Genomic DNA, 19,093 nt, shown 5'->3' on the forward strand with positions numbered 1-19,093 from the left:
GGAGAAGAGTGTTCTTGCTCCGGCTCAGAGCACCGTTTTCTTGGGAGTGAACATGGATTCCGTTCTCATGCAGGCCCGATTGGCTCCTGCACGGATTTCCAGTCTGACGACATGCGTGGCCCGTTTTTTGCTAGGCCACCATGTGTCTGTGGGCACTTGCCGCAGGATGCTGGGCCTTATGGCCGCGGCCTCCTCCGTGCTACCGCTGGGCCTGCTCCACATGAGACCTTTCATGTGGTGGATGAAGCTCTCAGGGGTTCGGCCCTCCGGGCCAACCCTTCGTCTATTGAAGGTATCGCGCAGTTGCTTTCGAGCCCTGTCAGTTTGGCGGGACCCTCTTTTTCTTTGGAAAGGGGTCAGCATGGGTGCGGTATTTCGTCGCCAGATGATTACGACGGATGCCTCTCTCACCGGCTGGGGAGCAGTTTTCGAGGGCAGACCAGCATGTGGCGTCTGGACTGGCGAGACTCTCTCCTGGCACATCAACTGCCTGGAGTTAAGAGCCGTTTTTCTGGCTCTGCATCATTTTCTCCCTCTTCTGGAGGGACACCATGTAATTGTCAGGACAGACAACATGGCAGTGGTGTCTCATGTAAACCGACAGGGGGGTTCTCGGTCACGCACCCTGAACAGGCATGCGCGTCACCTTCTCCTGTGGTCTCAGAGCAGATTCCTTTCTCTGAGAGCAGTTCATGTCCCAGGGATTCTGAACCTCGCAGCATACTTTCTGTCGAGGCAGAAACTCAGGTCGGGAGAATGGATGTTGAACCGCCAGGCAGTGGCCCTGATCTGGGAGGTTTTCGGAGAAGCGGAAGTGGACCTCTTTGCATCTCAAGAGTCGTCCCAATGCCCGCTTTGGTTCTCCCTGAGTCCCCCGGCTCCATTAGGGATAGATGCGTTCGCTCACCCTTGGCCAACGCGGAAACTCTATGCCTTTCCGCCCATCAAACTGATCCAGGCGGTCTTGGCCAGAGTGAGAGAGAGCGGAGTCCGCCTCCTCCTGGTAGCTCCGTTCTGGCCGTCCCAGCCATGGTTTTCGGAGCTAATTCCTCTGCTGGAATCTTCTCCCTGGAAGATCCCGGTCAGGGAGGACCTGCTGTCCCAACTGCAGGGCAGGATATGGCATCCTCGCCCGGACATGTGGAAGCTGTATGTTTGGCCGATCAGAGGCTGTTAGCATTAAGTTCTGATCTCCCATCTGACGTTCAGGAGACCATTGCGAGTGCTAGAGCCCCTTCTACAAGGAGGCTATATTCTTCCAAATGGAGGGTGTTTGAGACATGGTGCTTAGCACATGATAGGAGTCCAGTTAACTGCCCTGTTGGTTCAGTATTGGAATTCCTGCAGGAGAAGTTTGCTTCTGGAGCAGCTGCTACCACTCTCAGAGTTTATGTCGCAGCTATTGCAGCGCATAGGGAATCGGACGAGATTCCCCTGGGGAAACTAAGGTTAGTTTCGGCCTTCATGCGTGGGGTTAAGCGCCTGAAACCGGCTCGCTCCCCTAGAGTTCCCTCATGGGACCTTTCTGTTGTCCTAGAGGGTTTGACGAAGGCTCCCTTTGAGCCCTTAGAGTCAGCTCCGGAGCGGATTCTAACTCTCAAGGTTTCTCTTTTGTTGGCTTTGTCATCATTAAAGCGTGTAGGAGACTTACAAGCTCTTTCTGTTAGCGAGTCTTGCTTGGACTTTGCTCCTGGCTTGGTCAAGGTTTCCTTGAGGCCGAGACCAGGGTATGTTCCCAAAGTTCTTTCCACAACTTTCCGCTCGCAGGTGGTTAACCTTAACGCTTTCCACCCTCCTCCATTTTCTTCTGAGGAAGATAGGAAGCTTAACTTGCTCTGCCCAGTTCGTTCTCTTAAGATATATGTAGACCGCTCAGGCGGTTGGAGGAAATCTAACCAGCTTCTGGTTTGCTTCGGTGCTGGCCGCCGTGGGCTTGCTGCATCAAAGCAGAGGATTTCTCACTGGGTTACAGAAGCTATCTCGTTGGCTTACGAGGTGCGTGGCCTTCCTTCACCTCTTAGCATTAGAGCACATTCCACCAGAAGTGTGGCATCTTCTCAAGCTCTTTTTAGAGGAGCACTTTTGGAGGACATTTGTGTTGCGGCAGGCTGGTCCTCTCCGCACACTTTTGTAAGGTTCTATAATTTGGATCTTGACATGACCCCGGGTTCCCAGGTTCTTTCTGTTTGAACTCCTCTTGGTCGTTGTCTATTTTTGTACCAGTCATGGAAAGCGCTCTAGCTTGGCGAGTTTGGTAGTCCGTTCCCACTGCGCTATCCGCAGCGTTGAGTGAACCTATGAAAGAGAACGTCTCTGGTTACTTGCGTAACCTATGTTCTCTGAATAGGGAACGAGACGCTGCGTTAGCTGCCAAGCTCCTCGCGCTGCTGACAGTTTTCTTTTCGGCAGAGAAATCTGAGGACAGATGGCGCGCGCGCGAATATGTTATGATGCAACGTAAGAGCGTCGGGGCGGAGCCAGACTGCGCGAGCGCCATCAGCCAATGAATTGGCGTGATTCTACAGGGCTTCAGACAATCGGCACATTCAGAGAATATCCCACTGCGCTATCCGCAGCGTCTCGTTCCCTATTCAGAGAACATAGGTTACGCAAGTAACCAGAGACGTTTTCAGGTACAGAAATTCAATAAAGTAGTCAAATGTAAAATAGCATTGCATATTATCCTCACTGTATAAATTAAATAAAGATGAATCATTATTAAAGTTACAAAGCTATTCAGTCAAGAGCAGTGAGTGATTTCCTTGTCTTTTGTTGTTTGATTAACATTAAAGACACATACCGCAGGAATATTAGGTTGCTGTCACTTTAAGAAATAATGCACAGATCTAATATACTGATACTGTACACATGCGTCATCTTTCTCGGCTGTTTAAGTTCACTTAAGACAATAACCTGCTATGTTTGCTAGGATACTCAACAAGATGGGCTTGTTGACATCTTTTTTTGTGTGAATTTGTCCAAGCACATATATTTGTGATTTTTGAGACCAATTTGGTCTGTCTGAGACCCGGCTTTCGCGTGCGTGCATCGGATGAGTGCAAACACAAATCTTCTCACAGTGCACGCGAGTTCTCTTTTGCGTCGTCTTGCGCTTGAATGTTTAAATTGACAAGGCTTAAATGAGTTTAGTTTAAACACAGATAGCAACGTGTGCTGTTCAGGTCTCACCTGCGCAGTAAATGACTCGTCATATTGCACCATATGGCACTCGCATTGAACAAAATTTATAAAGAGTGAGAAGCCAGAATGCTTATCCATCGACAGAAACATTGGCTGAACACTGTCGGTCTGTTTTACATTTATTTTCAACAATCCGTATTGCATATAACCATGCAAGTGCGTGCCGAACCGTGGGTGGAGAACAATACGGTTCGATTTTTTTTAGAGAACCATTACACAACTAATTTCTATGCTATTTTATTGATGAAAGAAGAAAAATTATTAATCCTTGTTGTGTTGGAATTTAGATGCAAATCTACAGCCATAACAAAAGTAAAGTGCACAAAAGCATCACTGTATGCTTGTATTTTTCAGTGATATTGCTGGCATGCTGCTTAAATCCACTGGAGACTTTCTGGATGCGGGCCTTCAGAAGAGTGGCAATGAGTTCTGGGAGTGTGCAGATGATAGCACTGCCTCAGATGAAATCAGGTGTGTATGAGAGAACACCTGAGGAGTAATCTGCATTAAAACAACTATCAAATCTGATGTATTCATTACAGGAAAAAATGTTTCTCATCTGAAATCTGTTGAACATGGGTTTGGTTATAGGGAGAAGTGATAGAATAGAATTTAGATAAAAAATGTAATTCTGTTGGTGCCGCTAGTGTCAAATGTAGGTTTTAATATCTACGGTTGCTTCCACAAAAAAGTAGTTCCCCCACAGGTGACTTGTTTCTGTAAATAGCGAGTTCATATATTGTTCAAAGGTTTGGGGTCAGTAAGACTTTTTTTTTTTTTAAGAAAATAATTTTTTTCAGCAAGGACACATTAATTTGATCAAAAGTGACAGTAAAGACATTTATAATGTTACAAAAGATTTCTATTTCAAATAAAAGCTGCACTTTTGAACTTGAATATTCTTTAAAACAACTGATTTCAAAATTTATAATAAACATTTTTTTTCCCAACATTTTCAATCATGTGACACTGAAGACTGGAGTAATGCCTGCTGAAAATGTTACCATCGAAGTAATGTTATATTTTAAAATAAATATTTTAAGGATATTTTAATATACTTTAAAATAAATTGTAATATTTCACAGTATTACTGTTTTTACTGTATTTTTGATCAAATAAATACAGGTGAGCATTATAGAAAATTCATACCGTCACCTAACTTTTGTATGTATGTATGTGTATATGTATGTGTATATGTGTACCCCAATGATGATACATTTTTCTAAATATTATTTTATATTATATAATATGCATTTATCCCTGTTTTTTTCTTTTTCCTGCAGGCGTTCAGTGATTGAGACAAGTCGCTCGCTCAAAGAGCTCTTCCATGAAGCCAGGGAAAGAGCATCTAAAGCGCTGGGCTTTGCCAAGATGCTGCGTAAGGTGAGTTCACCAGTAGACCCACTTTCACCTGTCTTTACACTGTGGTTTGTCACTGTGACGGACAGTTTTAACATTCTGCTTTACTCCCACTCAGGATCTTGAGATTGCTGCAGAATTCAGCCTAACCAGTGGAGTACCCTCTCTCCTCCAAGCTCTGAAGGCCAAGAATTACGTCAAAGTAATAACATGTTTCTCTATATTAATGATAGGCTTCTATTGACAGATGCTAAATAACTTTGAATGTCTCTTTCCTTAGGTCCAAATCCCAGGACTGGAAGAGCTCCAGGTGTTTGTCCCTTCTGATCTGATGGAGCAGCGGCTGGTTATCTTACAGCTCTTAAATGCAGCAGCTGGAAAGGACTGCTCCAAAGAGCCAGACGAGATCCCAGAAGACGAGGCCTACCTGCTCATGAGCAAGCATGGAGTCGGGGACTCACCCGCCGATGGCGTCTGGGCTGAGTGGGACGGCCCTGTGCTCAAACTGGTGCCTCAGATGGAGACTGTGGACACGTTACGGGCCATGAAGGTATGGCCCGTTTAATATGCATTACATGTAATGTATATTTAGATATGGTCCTGTTTAATGTATTATTCTGTTTTAGGGGGAAATATAAAAAAAACAATTTATATAATATATGTGTATTACATATAAGTATATAATTTAAGAAAAGTATTCGTAAAACATTTTAATGATAAAAAAAAAATCCAAAAACAATAACAAATTAAAAAGGTGTAGTTGTAATTGTAAAATACATTTATGTATTTTTAATCTGTCTTTGGAAGAAAGAAACGTATAGCTCTTCTCAGTTTAACTGTTGAGTTCTGCGTCTAATATGTCATTTATTATTCCTAGGTGGACAATCTCTTGCTGGTTGTGATGCAGTCGGCCCACCTGATGACACAGCGCAAAGCTTTTCAGCTATCAATGGAAGAAATTCTTACCCTCAGCCGAGAGCAGACATCCAGCCAGCCGCTTATCGTCTGCGCCCTGGAACAACTCAAGGTGATGAAAAACAAACTATATTTTGTGGTCCCAGTTTGTTTTCTGACATATCAGCTGATGTGTACTTAATTTGTTACATTTATATAGCGCTTTTCTCTGCACTCAAAGCGCGTTACATATGGAAGGGGGAATCTCCTCAGCCTATTGGTTTTCTGACTCTCATAGGAGTTTTTGGAGACCCACTTTCATATCACATCAAGCAGGAGTTTCATTCTGTGTCACTTGATGCTGATTGCTGATGTAGCAAACAAATGGAGTATGCACTTGAATCTTCTCACACAATACGAAGACACATGGAAATCCCAGGTTTAAGGAGCGCAAAGATCGGTTTGACTCCGTAGACATGAGTAACATTGTTATGTGATGATATGAAAACCCATAACTATGCATCAGCGAACCGGATGTTTGCAAAGCAAATTTTGTTTGAGCTGCTCTTTTAAAGAACATTTTCTGTCCTTTCAGAATGAGGCTCTCCAGCTGTGCATCAAGATCAACACTGCAATCGACCGTGTGGAATACATGTTCATGTCGGAGTTTGAGGCTGAGGTGGAGGAGACCGAGAAGGCCACACTGCAGCAGTATTACAGAGAGGCCATGATTCAGGGCTACAACTTTGCTTTTGAGGTCCGAGTCCAATGGATGTCCGTTTATATTTTTATTTGAAATGCTTCACAGCACCATGAAATCAAAATGGACAATTCTTATTGTTTCATGGAATGTTGCAGTTTATTATAGATGTTTTTTTTCCCATGTGCCCTACATAATCTTTAATCAAAAACATTAATGTCCCCTCCCCCTTGCAATGACATATTTTCTATGATGACATGTGCAACGCCGATAACAATCCAATCAGTAGACCATTTAGGAGCAGACGTCACAGTTATGTCACTGCAGTTGCCTTTGCATTGTGGTGGCAGAAAAACATGGGTAGCAAGTGAAGGAAAACATGCAAGATCAAATAAGAGAAAAAAGGTCTTGTTGTGCTTTTGAATGTCAGAATCGGAATGAAAAAGATGGTCTTTATTTTTACAGAATACCATTGTCGAAGACGCCCTTTAAAGTGAAACAGACATTTATGGTTGCAAGCCATTGAAAACAGACAGACTGGACTGATGAAACCTGTTATGATTAGTCTACTATTAAAGCATTAATTTAATGTAAACAGTAGATTTATATAATATTCACATGCTGTTCATATGAGGGCATAATGTATTAGCCCTAGTTACAGCCTGAAATAATATTTAAACCTAAAACATTTTACATAGATAACATTTAAGCCTATAACATCTCACAATTCTGACTTTTTTTCTCGCAATTGTGAGATATGCTAATTAGTAATTAGCTAGTTAGCCTTAATTCCCTTAAAGGTGCAGTATGTTATTTCTCGAAGTCGTTGCTGAACATTGTTGATATTTGAAATCAATCCAAACAAACACACTCCTCTCTTCACCGCCTCCAAAACTCACCCTCCAATCCTAACCGGCCTCCTCCGAGTCGTTCTTGAACCCCGATCACTGGCATGCGAGGCTGGTGCTCTAACACAGTGGTTCCCAATTCCAGTCCTCGTGACCCACTGCTCTGCACATTTTGTATGTCTCTCTTATCTGACACACTCTTTCCTGATCATTTTCCAGTGATTTTCTTATGAGCTTTTCTCTTTTGTAATGTCTCTCAGCCACCTCTCTCTCTACAGTCTTTCTTGAAATCTCCCTCTTGTTCGTTCTCTCCTCCACCGTCATCCGGCCCCTGGCTACACCTTTGTTGCTGTGTCGGTCCAACCAACTTTCAAACCGTGTTTTTCAAATATCGCTTACCCCACCTTTAAGTGCTGTCTTTATATCAGTGTTTACATTAATTAGGCATGTGAGCTAAAACAACACTGGACAAAAGGAAGTTCAGGGGCGATAAACTTCAAAGCAGTAGCTTCAACTATGAAACAAGCTAACATGATGAACATAGTTTTCTTGAGTCCATCTGTTCAACACGTTTTTTTTTTTTTTTTTTTTTTTTTTGCTATCCTGCAGTACCATAAAGAGGTTGTTCGGCTGATGTCTGGAGAGTTCAGACGACGAATAGGGGAGCGCTACATTGCTTTTGCCCGCAAGTGGATGAACTTTGTCCTCACGAAGTGTGAAAGTGGAAGAGGCACTCGTCCAAGGTGAGTAGGCTCCATTACAAAAAAAAGTAGGGTGTCATGCAGTCTTACTTCCTAGGTAGCTTCCTTTTGAGGAGTCTGTCATTGAGCTCTAACTTGGAATCGACTCTCAATTGAATTTGTTCTGATAAGCCGAGAAAATATAGCACACAAATATTGAGTAAAATTTTTTGTAGACCGATGTACTTTTGATACTTCGCTTTGTTCTCCATCTTGGAATGAATTTTTGAGTTTGTTGCAATGCATTATAGGATTGCATTTTCTGTATTTTCTGAAACATGCAACGTTTCCTTAGAATTTGGCTAAAATAGCCTGATCTTAGAAGCCTGCATTATCGTGCTGCCTACCTTTTGGATCAGCCTTTGCTTAGGAGATGTGTCTATGTTGTCTTAAAATGCTGCATCTTTAGAAAGCTTACTAGGTTTTGGAGCAGAGCCAGTGTATCATCCCACAGAGATACTAATGTTCAAAGTAAACATTTCCAACTGTTTTCTCAATAAATGATATTTCCACCTTGTCCTTTGAAGCATGCTCGCAAATGTTATTTGAAATTATATTTTAATAAAAAAATTTCTCTAGATGGGCGACACAGGGCTTTGATTTTCTTCAAGCGATTGAGGCTGCGTTTATATCAGCCTTGCCAGAAGATGACTTTCTGGTGAGATATCCATGTCCTGCTGTTTTAATATCTGTTTTGGATTGCACTTGAGTCTGGAATCATTAATATTATGTCTTATAGAGTCTGCAAGCCCTGATGAATGAATGTATCGGGCATGTTATCGGCAAACCGCACAGTCCTGTCAGCAGTATGTACTTCGGTAAGTGTTAAAGGTTTCTGTTTATGCTGTCAGTGTCTGTAATTTATATGAAACGGCGCCAATCGCCAGTTGGCCGGTAAAATTTGTATGTATTATAACAATGCAATCTTGTGAGAACGTGAACGAGCCTCGGGACAGATGGCAGGCCAGTGCGGCATCGTCATGAAAGCGCAAGAAGGCGCTAAAGGGAACTCAATTAGTTTCTCACCGTTTCATTTCACAGTCAGCGCACGAACACTGAATTGAGCTCTTTCACGTCGTCTTGCGCTTGAACAGACATATTCAAGTACTGTATTCTTGTAGGAATAAATATCTTGCCTATCTTGACCATTGTATGTTTTTCTTGTATAACAAATTGATCATGACATCTGATGTAACTCTTTCATCAGGCCCACGAAATAGTCCTCGACCTGTCAAAGTCCCCCGTTGCCATAGTGATCCTCCAAACCCATACCTCTTCATCCCTTCCTCTCATGCCGAGGGCTTCAGGTAGGTTATGTTCTGGGTCTTCACCAGTAGCACATCTTGTAATTCTAGTGGTGTTATAATGCTTGTGAATATGTGCTTCCTTTGCATGCCCTTGTGTTTTGTTGTTTTAATCTGGAAGGAGGGTTTAATTAATTGAGTCACGCTTCTATTAATGCTGTAGTGTGTAATAATGCTTTAACCACAATCTGTGCTACAAACCATATAGAGCTTCATATGGGTGTGCGTTGTTGTGTGTTTTGTCTGTATGCTGACATTAGAACATGTGTAAAGCTCTGCCTTATTTAATAATAAACACTTTCACACATGCACACACCATCCAAAGCAGAATGCTGAGGCCATCAGTCTGTTTTTCCATCACAGCTCTCGGAGTCTCCCGTGTGATCTGCGTACCCAGTTGTGTCCCCCAGGTCAACGCCCCCCTCCATTACCCTCAGGGGAACACGGCCACGCCACCAAATCGTCCGGCGGCGTGCCCAATGACATCAGGTAGTCAGGACATCCCGTTCTCAACCCAAAACCGAGCTCTGCAACATTTTCAACGTCTTCAGCATTGCATCCTTGTCAGAACAGCATCTCTCGTGGGTTTTGGGTTCATAAGTGAATTGGCAAAAATCTGAAATGTATTTTGAAGATTTAACAACAAGATGATGTAAAATATTCTGTTTTCTTACCCAAGTCCACGAGAAAAGTATGCACCGTCTGAGTAATGCTGCTTTTACACTGGATGTTGTGATGATAAAGGGTCATATAATCTATAATCAAATTTCTTTGATCGACAGTTATGTACTGTGAAAACGTACTGTTACGACAACTCAATATAAAAAGATATATATTTTTTAAAAACAAATAGCCAAAATAGAAACCGTTTTATGCCATAAACCCAATATATTAAAATGACCGGTTAAATTTACGTATCAGCAATGCCTACTGGGTAATCGGAACAATTACAGTGTGATAATAGGGAGGATATGTCATAGATTATTTTTAAAAACTAGAGGAACTGGCATTAGGAGTAACGTTTGCTCTGTGAATGTGGGAATGTTCACTAAACCTTGTGCTGTGTAATATAGTGAACTAAAAAAAAAAAAAAAAAAAAAAAAAAAAAAATTACTTACTAATGAGATAAATATTAAAAAAAAAATTTTTTAGAATTTCTAATTTTAATTTAGTTTAACTTGTACTAAATTAACTGAAACTAAACGTAATAAAATTATATAGACTAAAAATAAAAAAACACATTACTAAAATTAAACTGAAAATTTAAATTCTAAAAATGAATTCAAAATTTTAATAAAAATGATAAGGATATCAATGATACTAAAATAACACTGGTATGTAGCACCTACTGTTAATAATATTTACTTTAGTACGGAATTGTTTTGTGATCATGTCGCAATGTAAAAGCTGGTGTTGCATTATTGCAGGATGAGGCAGCACAAATTATATTAGACACAACAAACCCGCAATTCATGTGCATGTCAATTCACATGGAAATGGAGCAAAGTCAGTTTGGATGTATAATCAACCCACAGTACTGCCCTACAAAGCAAAAAGGCAGTAACTACGCAGAGTGCAGAACTGAGAAAAATGACTTTAAAGTTATTCTGTCATCCAGTCTAAGTAGTTGTAGGTAGATTATTGGACATGTGGCTGTTTTGTTACTTTATATTAGCTTATTCTTTGTATATATCAATCCTCATATTTAATTTGATATTTTACCCCTATTTTGTAGTTACTGTATTCTTGCTTTGTAAATTTGCTTTGTATTACTTACCAAAAATGTGGCACAATACCAAGGAAAAAGGCAGTAACTACAGATCCTCCAAAAGCTATTACCATTTTTCTCCAAAACGACACACATTTGAGATAAGATGTTTTGTCACATAACAAAGGATGCCTTGAATGTCATGAAAATGATAATAACTCATTTTTGACCAAAAATGCAGTTACTGCCTTTTTGCTTTGTAGGGCAGAGTAATTGTCTGGGTTTCACATGCTGCCCCTGTTTGAACCCTTAGCAGATGATTTGCTTTAATGACAAACGTTTAGTTGACCTATGACCTTTGCAACTTTCACAGTGTCCAGCGCTTCCATATTAATTAGCCTCTGTTGAAACATGCATTAGCATGCGTCATTGGCTTATACACCCTGTCCCGCTGCCATCAGGGGCATTGTTAAAACAAAGATACACATTGATCCAAGTGTATAAAGATTTCAGAGTTCTCAGCTCTATGTGTCTTTGTTCATTAGTATATAAAAAGGTAAAATTGTCTGATCCTAGTTCAGGACTCTGGCATACACTGCCTGTGTATGTCAGTGTGAAGCTTTTAATTTCTTAAACTACCATGTAGAAAGACATCATGGCCATATTCCAGGGTGACGACAATGTCAAGATTCGTCAGGCTCAAATTGTGAAAGAATGGTTGGGAGACCATGGGAGAGAATCATTTTCACACATGAATTATCATCTTTGATAATTAAATTCATTGAAAGTCCTCCAGATGTGCTGGAGTAAACTTAGTTATCCTCTATTATAGTTATCGTCCTTGTTGCGAATAGGCCTTAATAGCTTGACGACAGGAACCTGATTTCACCAATTGTGTACACTTATTGTGTTCCTTGATCAATGTATTTTTTTTATCCTGGAACAACATTCCAATCAACCAATCAGATTTGAGGGACAAGTTTACAGTTTATGTCAAGTGTAGGTTTACAACCAGCTTTAGGTGCTTCTACATCAGTGTTATTCACCTCTGATTTTAGGGATAACATATGGGTATGGTTAGGTTAAGAGGTAGGGATATGGTTAGGATTACATTTTCAGACAGGAATGTTGATCCAGGATCAAGAAAATTTGTTGACCCAGGGCGTGCAGCTTGACGTTTGGTTGACTGGTAACTTGTTTATGAACTTTTATGTTAAAATCAGAGGCAGAGGTTGTTGTATATGGTTTAAAAGAGGTCAATGCTGCTTATTTTGTGACACTAACACTGCTGCGCTTTAATAGAGCTTGCTTTCCCATTCGCTTTTGTGTTCTTATGCTTATCATATCTAACATGTTTCATTTGACCTATTTGGCTGCATGCAATGAGTCTCAACCGGGTTCTTTCCGAATGAAGGTGGTGACTATGTAACATTTAACTCTTTTCTGCCACATAGGGGCTCCAGTGTAAATGAGAATGACCGACTGTCATCTGTGGCGGCAGAGCTGCATTTTAAATCCCTCAGTCGCCACTCCAGCCCGACAGAGGACAGAGAAGGTATTGATGCATTTCTTGACTTTGTGTAAAAAAAGTGTTATGCTTAATAAACTAATTCTGTAAGTTTTCTCTTGTATCTCCAGAGCCCTCGTATCCTAAAGGAGACCCCAGCAGTACGGCCCGCCGCAGCTGGGAGCTCCGCAACTTCATCAGCCAGTCAAAAGGTAGAACACGTCAAAAATAAATGATGATGACGAGTCTGTCATGCAAGATGATAGACGAAATTAGGGCTTGGTTAAATAGATTAAATATATATGTATTTTTCAAATTATTTTTATTCAGCAAGGATGCATCGATTTGATCAAAAGTGATAGCAAATAAATTTATTTTGAATATAAGTTTTGTAGCATTATAAATGTTCTTTTTACTTTCTATTCTTGAAATGTTACTTAAAGGGGTGGTTGATTATGATTTCACTTTTCTAACTTTAGTTAGTGATTATTTGTGTTGTTTGAGCATAAACAACATCTGCAAAGTTACAAAGCTCAAAGCAAAGGAAGATATTTGCTTTTAAAGAAATAGTTTAAGGACTACAACAAATGGCTGGTAGGGACTACACGACATTCCTCCTGGGTTAGTGACATCACTAACCCTAAAATTTACATAAACTTGTGAATTTATGCCCCCGGTAACACGCAAACAGTGTTGAGAAGAGGAAGAGTTGTTGTAGTAGAGCACATTTGTGAGTCTGCTCAAGCTGTCGCATCTGTCTTTTCACATGCAATACAATACAGTACGTAACACAAATGCAATACCATGTCACTCTCTAGGCATCTTACAACAGTTCCCACACGAGCGATTTTATAGATTATCATGACAGAATATGCTGATCAAAGACTTGAAAATAGTTAACTCCACATCAGCAACATAAATTCATCAACTAACCAATCAGAAACATCCTGTTGCATTTTACGTTGTCGCTTCTTCTTGAGTCTCTCCATCATTGTCAGACTCCTGTTTGAACATAAAAGGCAGAACAGTGTCTGACATTTTCAGTGCGTGTCTGCCTGAGGTAATCAGAGCTGCTAACACACAAGCTCTTGTAGCTCCGCCCTCTGTGACGGAAGCAGCAGCTCATTTGCATTTAAAGGGACGCACATGAAACGACGCCTTTTTGATCACCATCAAAAAGGGACAATTTTAACATGCTACAAAAAATGTTCTGTTTGAGCTTAAACATAACATACACACTCTAGGGACAACAGAGACTTATTTTACATTTTGTAAAAAGGGGCAGTATACCACCCCTCTAAGCTCCAAATCAGCATATTAGAGTATAAGAGACTTCTTTCAAAAACATTAAAAGATTTTACTGGCCTCAAACTTTTAAAACGGTCGATTATATTTTAACAAAAATATTTTAATACATGAAATATACCACATTGAGACTTGAGTGATCGCTTAAACCATTTATTGACTGATTCTTACTGTAACAGCATTTTTATTTTTATTTATTATTGCAAATATAATGTGCATATTCAGTATATCAACCACTGCTCTGATTTTCCTACAGACACAGCAGCACGTCAGAGCCCTATGGAGGCCGTCTGGCGCTCCATAAGCACCTTCGACGAGAAGCACTATGCGCTCATGAGACAGCGAAACATCATAGGACAGGTGTGCAACACCCCTAAGTCCTACGATAACGTCATGCATGTGGGCCTGCGCAAGGTCACCTTCAAATGGCAGAGAGGCAACAAGATAGGTGAGTGGTCATCAGAATGTACATTACAAAGCAGAGGCTGTCCCTGTTGCATTTTCTTAACACTTTTTCTCTTTGGTTATAGGCGAAGGGCAGTATGGGAAGGTTTACACATGCATCAATGTGGACACTGGTGAACTGATGGCCATGAAGGAGGTATGTCCCTGAATTGTGATATTTCATGGGTTTTGCATAAGACGGAGTAGGTGGTATGCCCAAAATCTTATTTCATATATACATACCGATGAGCCAACACATTATGACCACCTGCCTAATATGCTGTTGGTCCTCTGCATGCCGCCAAAACAGCGCCAACTCACTGAGGCATGGACTCTACAAGAGCCCTGAAGGTGTGCTGTGGTATCTGGCACCAAGACATTAGCAGCAGATCCTTCAAGTCATGTAGGTTGCAAGGTGGAGCCAATGTGGATCTCGTTCGTCCATCACATCCCACAGATGTTCAGTTGGCTTGAGATCTGGGGGATTTGGAGTCTAGGGCAACACCTTGAACCCTCTTGTTCCTAAAACTATTCTTAAAACATGTGCATTTTCCTGCTGAAAGAGCCACTTCCACCAGGGAACACCATTGTCATGACGGAGTGTACCTTGTTTGAAACAATGTTTTGGTAGGGTGCACGTGTCCAATTTACGTTGACATGAATGACCAGACCCAGGGTTTCCCAGCAGAAAAATTGCAGAGAACATCACACCCCTCCACTGGCTTGTCGTCGTCCCACAGTCACTTCCCCAGGTAAACGGCGTACATGTACACATACATGACGTAAAAGAAAACACGACTTATTGGATCAGGCAACGTTCTTCCACTGCTCCAAGGTCCAGTTCCGACGCTCGTGTGCCCACTGTGTGCGCTTTCCATGGTGGACAGGGGTCATCATAGGCACTCCGATTGGGCTGGTTACAGCAGCATCGTGACACATTCCTCCCATAACCATCATTAAAATTTTGTGTGACTTGTGCCACAGTAGACCTTCTGTTGACTCGGACCAGACGGCATAGCCTCCGTTGCTCTCATGCATCGCTGGTTTGCCCTGCTCAGACCAGTATTGGTAAATTCTCTCCACTGCTGACTGAGAGCAACATACAATCCTTGCAGTTTCAGAGATACTTTGACCCAGTCACCTTGGCATAACAATTTGGCCCTTGTCAAAGTCACTCAGATCTTTTTTCCTGCCCATTTCTCCTGCATACAACATGTTGGTCACAAGAACTGATTGTTTGCTTACCATCTAATGTACCCAGACCATAATATGTGGCCTTGTTAGAGGATCAATGATATTCGCTTCACCTGTGACTGGTCATAATGTTTTGGCTTATCAGTGTATGTATTTATTTATTAGTGTATGTATTTATTTATTAGACACTCTGTGGTATAAGCACTTTGTAAGCTGTAACTAAATTTGCTTCCAGATTCGCTTTCAGCCCAATGACCACAAAACCATAAAGGAAACGGCGGATGAGCTGAAGATCTTTGAAGGAATCAAACATCCCAACCTTGTCCGCTACTTTGGTGTTGAATTGCACAGGGTAAAAGGTTTTGTGTGTTTGCGTTATGTCAATGTCTGCTTAACAGTTTTGGTTTATTCATCTTTGATTCTGTTGTTTGCTCCCGCAGGAGGAGATGTATATCTTTATGGAGTACTGTGACGAGGGGACGCTGGAGGAAGTGTCTAGACTGGGTCTGCAGGAACACGTCATCCGCCTCTACAGCAAGCAGATCACGACGGCGATCAACGTGCTCCATGAACACGGCATTGTCCACCGGGACATTAAAGGTCTTGATTTGTGCCGATATTTCCTTTCCTCAGTTACTCTCTCCTTCATGAGAGAATCAGATGTATATATTGGCTAGTCAGTTGGATGTCTTGGTGTCATTTAAGAATTTTTATTTCATTGCATCACTAATTATTTTTTATTTTTTTACTCCCCAGGAGCCAATATCTTCCTCACATCATCTGGTTTAATAAAGCTGGGGGACTTCGGCTGCTCAGTGAAGCTAAAGAACAATGCTCAGACGATGCCTGGAGAGGTGAACAGCACACTGGGAACAGCAGGTGAGAGGCTCAAAGTTGTGGTTTCCAAGTTTAAACACCAGAGGGCATGGTAAACTTTTTGAACGGGAGTGTGATGTGTCCTGAAGCCACACCTGGCATACCAAAACTCGTTACTGAAGATCTCAAAAGACTTTTTGTTGAAAAGCTCCGGGAAGCATGCAGGCGGTCTAGACTTTCTGGTTTTGACCTTCCGGTCTAGTCCACTGATTTTGCTAGTTTTAATGCGTTGTGTAAAAAAGGGTGTTTTTTTTTTAATCACATGGTGAGGCATCATATCTCATGATAAAGGATCACTTGGTAAACCAAAATGCTTCCTGGATGTCTTGAACAGTTTTACACTGTCTCCAAAAGTTTCTTTACAGTGTTAAGTTTATAGTATTTATTAATATTTTGAATAGGCTTTTATAGTTTCATTTTATTTTATTTTAATTCTGTTCTTTTCTCATTTTTATTAGTTTTAAATTATATTTAGATTTTGTAATTTTTGTACTTCAATTTTTTTTTCAGCTTTATTTCAATTAATGAAAACATTTTTTATAGTTTTAGTTAACTAACAAAACAACAGTTTACTTATAACTAGTAGTTTTAGTAAAATTAATAAGTTTAACAAATGGTAGAAATAGTATGAAATATAATTGTAAATTTGGAATATAAAAAGATATTTAAGTGTTAAATACTGTATAGCTTAAATGCAAACTGTCAACCTAGCATCTGTATGAACTTAACAAAATAAAACTATTTTAAATAGATTTAGTGTTAAACAAAATATAAATATAAATTATAAAATAGATGAAAACTAGAAATGTTGCCTTGACAACTAACTCATAAAAAAAGTTGAATTTCAATTACTTAAACTTAAAAAATAAAGCTAAATAGAACAAAACGACAAAAGCACATTAATTGACAAACTAAAAACATTTTTTTAAATAAAAGCAAATTTAAAATATGAATAAATAATATAATTGTATATAAATAATACTTGAATTACACTGTCTGGCATCTTTAGCATTGTGATGATTACCACAAAAAACATTGTTTTTTCCTCCCGTCATTTCTAGCGTACATGGCTCCTGAGGTCATCACAAGAGCAAAGGGTGAAGGTCACGGTCGTGCTGCTGATATCTGGAGCCTTGGTTGTGTTCTCATAGAAATGGTCACTGGAAAGGTAAAGCCTGCTATAAGTGCATGTTTCATGTCCATATTTGTTTGGTCTAATTCTTTATCCATCCATGTACCAGCATTTCCCCAAACTGGTTTGAGGATAATGTACTGTGAAAACACACCCTCTCGTCACACAGGGAGTGAGCGCCAAATCCTGAAAGGACATTTTTGGGCATGCCTACACATGCCCAAACAATTGTGTGAACAAACACACAGATAGGGTCATTTTAAAATTTGCTGATGATACTGTTATTGTTATTTTGCTGACTAAGGATGAGAATTGTGATGCAGTGGTGAGGGATTTTATGACATTGTGTGACAGTGCCTTTTTGCAAGTAAATGTAAAAAAAGACCAGAGATATGGTAATTGATAATCTAGTTCTTTGCCACCTCATCAACCAGAGAAAGGTCAAATGGTGGAATGGGTTAGCAGTTACAAGTACCTTGTGTTTATCATTGGTAATAAGTGTTGTTGAAGTAGTATGCAAAAAGGCCACCAACGGTTACACAGTCTTCAGAAGCTGTCTACTTTAAATATCACTCTTGTGACCATGTACTATAAATCTTATATTGAATCTGTACTTTGCTGCTTTATATGCTGTTGGTATGGGAATGTCAATGTTAAACATTGAAACTCATTGAATGGCATTGTCAATCAAGGTAGTAAGATTATTGGCATTAAGCAGACTGGGTTATCAAATAGTTTTGAATGGTTAGAGCGATTCTTGCAGATTGTACTCATCGGCTGTTCCATTCATTTAAAATGCTTCCTTCTGGTATACATTATAGTATGTCTAAACTTAAAAGCAATCGGTATAGACATTCTTTCATTCCCACTGCTGTAAGGCTTTTAAACTTGTAAGATTTCAGAACGTTGTTTGTATTTTGTTTGTGTGTTTTGTATGTTACAAATGTTATGCTGCACCAAAAGTCGACCTTTGGGCTCATAATAAACTTTGACCTTGAACTTGAAACAGCTAAACAAGTAATGCTGGAAAGGTCTTCCTGAAACATAATCAAATGTCCACCAATTACGACAAAACAGGATTCAGTTCGGATATTCACCAGTATTGAAGTTTATTCGTCTTGTAACACCATCATTTAGCAACAGTGCTTTTTTAGTGTGTAAACTGTAAAAAAAAAATCTACAAATATCATGTCATCAAGTAACTCATGTTCCTTCCTGTTTGATTGTGTAATTCAGAGACCCTGGCACGAATATGAGCATAACTTCCAGATCATGTATAAAGTGGGAATGGGCCACAAACCGCCCATTCCTGAAAAGCTGAGCACAGAGGGGAAGGACTTCCTGGCCCATTGCCTGGAGAGTGAACCGAAGCGGCGATGGACCGCCAGTGCCCTGTTGGACCACCCCTTTGTCAAGGTATGAACCCGCTCTCACCCAGCTTTCATCCTTAAGCAGATTCACGGGGTCACACATTTCATGGAAATGAGGCACTGCTTTGTGCCAAACTTCCAATCTGTTACTCAAATTAGATGCAAACAGCTCTTGTAGTACATCCACCAACATGTTACACACTCATAAAAGCATGAAACCAAACACTGACGAAACAAAATTCTCATTTTGAGCAATAAACCAGCAATAAACCATTTACTTTTGATATGAAAAGTTCTGCCAATTTTATAACAGGTCACATGTTGTTTAATATCTTTAACAGGCTATAAATCTGTCAAGAAACCAAATTATGACAGCCATTTAAATGTTCATATTTCAACAACGAATTGGAGTAGAAACATTTACATCATTAAAAAACGTTTTTTTTAAACTGCCATGTGTGCAATTTGAATGTTTATATGCAACTCAGATTCGAGTATTAGTTATTAAATA

At 40.3% G+C, this 19,093-nt stretch overlaps 1 protein-coding gene across 5 annotated transcripts in view; it reads left to right on the forward strand.

Moving 5' to 3' along the window:
* map3k4 (mitogen-activated protein kinase kinase kinase 4) overlaps positions 1 to 19,093 on the forward strand; it is a 40,282-nt gene that overhangs the window by 20,216 nt on the left and 973 nt on the right. For 4 of the 5 annotated variants that reach the window (XM_081350191.1, XM_081350192.1, XM_081350193.1 and 1 more), the window contains exons 7-26: positions 3,556 to 3,672; positions 4,485 to 4,584; positions 4,679 to 4,762; positions 4,841 to 5,110; positions 5,438 to 5,587; positions 6,050 to 6,211; positions 7,612 to 7,745; positions 8,322 to 8,400; positions 8,482 to 8,560; positions 8,950 to 9,049; positions 9,410 to 9,535; positions 12,209 to 12,309; positions 12,393 to 12,473; positions 13,823 to 14,014; positions 14,097 to 14,167; positions 15,440 to 15,556; positions 15,645 to 15,804; positions 15,961 to 16,083; positions 17,142 to 17,248; positions 18,449 to 18,628. In XM_081350191.1, the coding sequence (XP_081206317.1) occupies positions 3,556 to 3,672; positions 4,485 to 4,584; positions 4,679 to 4,762; positions 4,841 to 5,110; positions 5,438 to 5,587; positions 6,050 to 6,211; positions 7,612 to 7,745; positions 8,322 to 8,400; positions 8,482 to 8,560; positions 8,950 to 9,049; positions 9,410 to 9,535; positions 12,209 to 12,309; positions 12,393 to 12,473; positions 13,823 to 14,014; positions 14,097 to 14,167; positions 15,440 to 15,556; positions 15,645 to 15,804; positions 15,961 to 16,083; positions 17,142 to 17,248; positions 18,449 to 18,628 (2,533 nt within the window). The remainder of the gene's footprint in view (positions 1 to 3,555; positions 3,673 to 4,484; positions 4,585 to 4,678; positions 4,763 to 4,840; positions 5,111 to 5,437; positions 5,588 to 6,049; positions 6,212 to 7,611; positions 7,746 to 8,321; positions 8,401 to 8,481; positions 8,561 to 8,949; positions 9,050 to 9,409; positions 9,536 to 12,208; positions 12,310 to 12,392; positions 12,474 to 13,822; positions 14,015 to 14,096; positions 14,168 to 15,439; positions 15,557 to 15,644; positions 15,805 to 15,960; positions 16,084 to 17,141; positions 17,249 to 18,448; positions 18,629 to 19,093) is intronic. The other variant, XM_081350194.1, reaches the window with a different exon arrangement.

Source organism: Scardinius erythrophthalmus, assembly GCF_964197995.2.
Source record: "Scardinius erythrophthalmus genome assembly, chromosome: 21".
Classification (NCBI taxonomy): domain Eukaryota; kingdom Metazoa; phylum Chordata; class Actinopteri; order Cypriniformes; family Leuciscidae; genus Scardinius; species Scardinius erythrophthalmus.